This window comes from Octopus bimaculoides, chromosome 7, assembly GCF_001194135.2.
Source record: "Octopus bimaculoides isolate UCB-OBI-ISO-001 chromosome 7, ASM119413v2, whole genome shotgun sequence".
Lineage (NCBI taxonomy): Eukaryota > Metazoa > Mollusca > Cephalopoda > Octopoda > Octopodidae > Octopus > Octopus bimaculoides.
The window spans coordinates 96547606-96554086 of record NC_068987.1 but is presented as its reverse complement, the minus strand read 5'-3'; the positions used below and the strand labels follow the sequence as shown (position 1 = coordinate 96554086).

Sequence of the window (6481 nt, the reverse complement as noted above, 5' to 3'; positions counted from 1 at the left end):
CTTCACTATCCTCCACTCAACTTCGCTATCCTCCACTCACCTCCACTGTCTCCCACTCACCTCCACTGTCTCCCACTCACCTCCACTGTCTCCCACTCACCTCCACTGTCTCCCACTCACCTCCACTGTCTTCCATTCACCTCCACTATATTCTACTATTTTTCACTCACCTCCACTACCTTGCACTCACCTCCACTACCTTCCACTCACCTCCACTACCTTCCACTCAACTTCACTACTCTCTGCTACCCTCTGTTCATCTCCCCTGCATTCTGTCCATCTCAACTACCCTCTACTCAATTCTATTGTTTGCTCTTTCACTCAGCAATCTCTCCTCAACTCTACAGCCTTTAACTCAATAACCCTCCACTCAACTCAACAATCCTCTACTTACTTTGTCAGCATTCTGCTTAAACCAGTAATCCTCTACTCAACTCCAACTTATCATCCTCACTCATCAACTTAATCAAAGCCATGGAAATGTTATATCTACAATTCAGAAATAAAATGCAGTTAAACTATGTGCAAAAAATGAAACCTGTTTGAAGCAGCTGCATAGATGATAAGCATTTGATAAATGGATCGTATATTAGCACTATGTCAACTGTGCTACATTTCTAAAGTTAAAAATAAGACACAGAATAGTAATAAAAAAAGCATAAGATTCTCAACTTATCTTAATTTCAGTATTTTTTTTTAATGTCATAAACATATTTACAGACAGTGAACATTGATAAATTAGCAGCGATATTAATTGAAGCTATAATTTTTCCTTTATTATTTCTAGTTGACTTTTTACTGTTCCCTGTATGAAATATGTTAGCACTAAATTGGTTATCTTTCATTTCACTAAATTATTTATTCTCTAAACAATTCTGTTTTACTCCCATACAATACACAATAACAATACACATTTACTTACTGATTCACTCATCCCTACTTTGGGAAAATATGATTGAAGGTTATGTTTTATTAATGAGGTCAGAATAAGACCAAATCATATCTAGAGTTGTCTCCCCTACTTGCTCCCCCCAAATAACATTAATGTCATTAATGACATTAGTCATTGACATATATTTGGATTTTTTCCCTTTCCACATAATATTTTTCTAGTTATTGTTTTACTACTCTCATAAAACATGTTAAAACTAGCTTTTCATGCTGATCGGGGGTCACTGAATTAAGTAATCTCTGTCAAAAGCTCTGAGTTAACTTTTGCCCATGTCCTCTTTTGCCTCAAGTATTCTCTTGCCAAGTAGCAAATTTTGTAAGATTTAGTGAAACTGTGCTGCTTAAACCTTAATTTCCAACTTCTGCTCATTTTGGGGACAATAAAATTCCTACACCCAAAAAATGAATGTAATAATTTTGAAAAATTATTTTAAAATTGATTTAAAATCTTTTCAACCATACAAAGATATAGAGATCGCTGTGTGATTAAGAAGCTTTCTTTGCAACCACATGGTTTCAGGTTCAGTCTCACTGTGTGGCACCTTGGGCAAGTGTCATTGGTTGATCAATGCTTTGTGAGTGAATTTGGTACACAGAAATTGTGTGGACGCCCGTTGTGTGTGTGCATGCGCACACATACTGTTTACTCTTTTACTCTTGTTTCAGTCATTTGACTGTGACCATGCTGGAGCACTGCCTTTAGTTGAGCAAATCGACCCCAGGACTTATTCTTTGTAAGTCTAGTACTTATTGTATCGGTCTCTTTTGCCGAACCACTAAGTTATGGGGATGTTAACACACCAGCATTGGTTGTCAAGCGATGTTGGGGTGACAAACATAGACACACAAACATATACATGCACACATACATACATATATATATATATATATATACATATATACGACAGGCTTCTTTCAGTTTCCGTCTACCAAATCCACTCACAAGACTTTGGTTGGCCCGAGGCTATAGTAGAAGATACTTGCCAAGGTGTCATGCAGTGGGACTGAACCCGGAGCCATGTGGTTGGTAAGCAAGCTACTTACCACACAGCCACTCCGTGCATGTTTGTCCTCCACTACCACTTGGCAATTGGTGTTGGTTTGTTTACATCCCTGTAACTTCATAAGTACCAGACTTAAAAATAAGTACTGGGAGTTGATTTGTTTTACTAAACTCTTCAAGACAGTATCCCAGCATGACTGCAGCCCAATGGATGAAACCGGTAATAACAGATAAAAGATCTTTTTGTTTATACTTTTCTCATTTTCATTCTTGGCTTTTTTCTTTTTAATTTTTAACAGAACCCCCTTGGGTCGTGCCCGAGCATGGTTGAGGTTGGCTCTCATGCAGAAAACTTTGGCTGATTATTTTAAGTTAATCATAGAAAAGAAAGATGATGTGTTAAGGTAAGTGTTTCTGAAATTGATAATATCAAGTTTTAATTACTCTTTCTCCAGTTCTTCATCATTTGTATAATTTTGACTTGTAACACCATTATTGTGAGTCACTTTTATGTCTTGAATTTTGGAGATTAAGATTCTATGGTCCCTGAATATTTTTCAAGAGGATCCATAAATAGTGCTAGTTGTAGCATAACCATGGTTAACACTGAATGAGCTGAGCAGGAGTACTATAGGAGCTGATCAAGCTGTTTAACTCCTTAATATTCAGATTACTCTGTCAAAATGTAACGCTTGTTTATTCACATTGTTTTGAATTATTCATGCATTCTCTTGTAGCTTCAAGATTTTGAGGATGTGAATGTTCATTTTTAAAATGACACTGTAGGGTAGGCGAGAGGCCGAATCTGGCTGGTTTCAACATAGAGGTTGAATATTTGGACTGGATACGGTTGGTTTGAATGCTAAAAGGTTAAGGATGTCTGGCAAAATACTTCAGATAATGTAAATGTTTTCTGTACTTAAATGATTGTTTTTGTTTCCTTTTTAGCTTTCAAATTCATTTTCTTCAAATCCTTGTTTAGGCTAGTTCTGAAAATTAACATATTTAGATATAAACTCTTCGAGAACCAAATTATTAATTACTGGTTTCTATCCTAATTGTGTATTTTTGGCTAAGATAGACTGTTAGATAAACTTACTACCAAATCCACTCAGCTGCAAAATTGTACCATTGAAAGGCACAATTACTTGTAAGTAGCAAAAGCATTTTATAATTGACTAATTATTTAAGTAAGTTTGTTGTATTGAGCTTAAATTTTCACACAGACAAACAACCTGGAACTCTTATAAGATGATTAAGTTTATATATCAATCTATTACTTTTGTGCAAGAAAGAAGACTGAAATTATTATTTTAAGAAAAGCAACAATTTGAGACAGTATCTAATTTGAAGGACTGAAATGATAGGTGCTCTGTTGTGTAGATGGTAATTTGGTTGCCTGGTACTCAAAAAGATATGTGGTTCAAGTCATGTCAATGGGCTTGTTTCTTCTTTCTGTCTCTATAATGTCTTCTATCATTTGAATAAAAAATTTAAACAGCTAATTCACAACATGTGTAGTCTCCTTTGTCTTTTGTTTCAAATATTTTAAAGCTGAAATTTTAGCAATAGATCCTTTATCTTATAAAAAGGGTTCTTCCTTCTCTAATGTCAAAGTATCAATAAGCTTCTGTAAAGAGTTATCCTAACTGTAGGTCGTGAGGTCACAGAAGTATTTTTGGAGTTCCACATACCATTGCTTTTACTTCTAGTACACTTTTGTAACATATACCATCATGCAAGTGGTGTTTTTTGTTTCCAATATTCTATGAAAACATGTCTGGTTATGGGGAAATGTTACTTTACATGGAAACAGGTGTGGATTGGGGACTGGAAGAGTTTTTGGCCATATATTATCCACCTCAACAAGTTCTATCTAACTCATTTGAGCATGGAAAAGTGGACGTTAAAACAATGATGATGATGTTGATGATGACGACAACGACAACGATATATATATATATATATATATATTTGTATAGGCACAGATTTGGTTGTGTAGTTGAACAATTTGATTATGGTGTCAGTCCTCCTACATGGCATTTTGAGCAAGTGTCTTCTACTATAGCCCCATCTTGACCAATGTTTTATGAGTGGGTTTGGAAAAGGAAGCTGAAAGAAGCCCATCATGTATGTATAACATGTGTATGTGTGTGCCCTTCTCTTGACATCACATGATGATTGTAAACAAGCATTATTATCATACCGGTAATGTTGTTTGTTTCCAGTCTTGCATGGAAAACATGTCTGGTCATGGGAAATAATATCTTGCTTGAAAACAAATGGGTGTTGGTGACAGGAAGGGCCTCTGCAAATACTGTTTGATCCATGCAAGCATAGAAAAGTGGACATTAAATGATGATAATGAAGATGACATACATACACACACACACACACTTGCACACGCATCCAACAATGATTATATGCAAACAGATAATTTCATGCAATTTTGTTTTCTTCTGTTTCAGTGAGTTTTATGAACGTGGTGCCATAATGGTAGAAGACGAAGGTATTGTGATAACTGGATTACTTGTTGGTCTTAATGTCATTGACTGCAACTTGTGCATCAAGGAAGAAGACCTGGATCAGCCTGTGAGTGCAGCTGTTGAATCTACTTTTATTCATTTTATTTTTCTGTTCCATCTTTCTTTGTTTTTTTTTTTTTTGGCTTTAACGGCTTTTGAATGATGTAGTGTACAAGATATATTATGATGTAAAACACAGTTAAGAATTATTAATGATTTCTAGGGACACTGTATTTCGTTATCCCAACACCCCAACCGAGAAAAGAAACAAAGCTACAGAAGTATCAAGGGCAATTTAAAAACCATTTTGAGCGTGGCCGTTGCCAGTACCGCCTGACTGGCTTCCGTAGGATTTTCGAGCGAGATCGTTGCCAGTGCCCCTGGACTGGCTTGTGCGGGTGGCACATAAAAGACACCATTTCGAGCGTGGCCGTTGCCAGTATCGCCTGACTGGCCTTCGTGCAGGTGACACGTAAAAGCACCTACTACACTCTCTGAGTGGTTGGCGTTAGGAAGGGCATCCAGCTGTAGAAACTCTGCCAAATTTAGATTGGAGACTGGTGTTGCCATCCGGTTTCACCAGTCCTCAGTCAAGTCGTCCAACCCATGCTAGCATGGAAAGCGGACGTTAAACGATGATGATGATGATGATGATGAAGGCCTGGGGGAAGACCTTTCTTCGAGGAAACATATGAGGTGTGATATTGAGGTAGCGCTGCAAAAACAGGGACCCAACTGGATAAGGCAGGCCCGTGTCAAGAACAATAAATAAAAGTCATTGATGGCCTATACTCCATAGGAGTGAAGGGCTTAAGTAATAATACAAGAGTCATGACCAGGGACATTGATTGACCCTGTTAGCTTTTCATAATCTCTGTGGCATGATACAAATAGGTAGGAGTGGTAGGATGATGTGGTCTTAATGCTGGATCTGTATTGGACAGGCAGGTCTTAATGATCTCTGAAGACCACAGAATTATCCTTGTAGGTGTAGATAGAATTAAAAGCAGTGCTGGAATCTCATGTCAGTTTTACAATGTTAATACTACTTACAGCTACTACTTGTAGCTTGACAGACTGGTGTTGTTCTTGAACCCAGGCATACTGCAACTCTGGTAATAGTCTTCTGATGTCCTAAAAATTCTGGTAATAGTCTTCTGATGTCCTAAAGGTTTTGGTAATAGTCTTCTGATGTCCTAAAGATTCTGGTAATAGTCTTCTGATGTCCTAAAAATTCAGACATCTGAACTCCTTTCATTAGCAAGCAAAAAAAAAATCCTCAGATTTTTACAGGGAAGGGAAATGAAGAAAACTATGATCTTCATGCTTTTGTCAAGAATATTGGAACAGAAAAATGTAGTGATAAACATAGAATCAAAACTGAGTTGCTTATATTTGGTTTGTCAAGTACTAAAAGCACTACATAACCCGAGGAAAATATTACTCACTCTGTTTTTTTCTGTTATGACACTGGATACTATTCCACTTTGTAACAATACAATGTTTAATGAGCATACACTATTTTTCCTCTATTAAAATATGCACTACCCTGTGTAGTGCATATTTTAATAATGGTGTAGATTAGTTTCTAATCTACACCATTAAAACATTCACTTTCTCATTTCTGACCTAGCATTAAACCACACACAGTCTCCTATTTCTAACCTACAGTATGCAAATGTCATTCAAGTTAACCAGTGTTTAAAAATTTTTTTAAAAGTAAAACCTCTTACAAAGCCTCATTCATTGTGCTTCCTCTATTTTCAGATGGGTGTTATAGATTTCAGCCTTTATTTGAGAGACAACAAAGTCCCAATGGATACTCCTGACTCTGATAGGTAACTACTTTCTTTTGTTTATATTAGAAAGAAAATGCAAGATCTTCTTGCATATTTTTTAAGGGTATTTATTTGGTTTATTGTGATACCTTTCGATGCACAAATGACACTAATGAGATTCAATACTTCTTGATTGTTGTTGTTTATTGTTGTTGCTATTGTTT

General features: G+C 36.4%; 1 protein-coding gene and 1 long non-coding RNA gene across 7 annotated transcripts in view; one reads left to right on the top strand and one right to left on the bottom strand.

Annotated features, from left to right (window-relative positions):
• The window catches only part of LOC128248399 (uncharacterized), a 5788-nt gene extending 5136 nt beyond the window's left edge, over positions 1-652 (bottom strand). The window contains exon 1 of the long non-coding RNA XR_008264648.1: positions 395-652. This is a non-coding gene — a long non-coding RNA (uncharacterized LOC128248399). The remainder of the gene's footprint in view (positions 1-394) is intronic.
• LOC106868839 (RUN and FYVE domain-containing protein 2) overlaps positions 1-6481 on the top strand; it is a 245763-nt gene that overhangs the window by 103465 nt on the left and 135817 nt on the right. For all 6 annotated transcript variants that reach the window (XM_052969822.1, XM_052969820.1, XM_052969818.1 and 3 more), the window contains exons 4-6: positions 2254-2358; positions 4423-4546; positions 6247-6317. In XM_052969822.1, coding sequence (XP_052825782.1) covers positions 2254-2358; positions 4423-4546; positions 6247-6317 — 300 coding nt within the window. The remainder of the gene's footprint in view (positions 1-2253; positions 2359-4422; positions 4547-6246; positions 6318-6481) is intronic.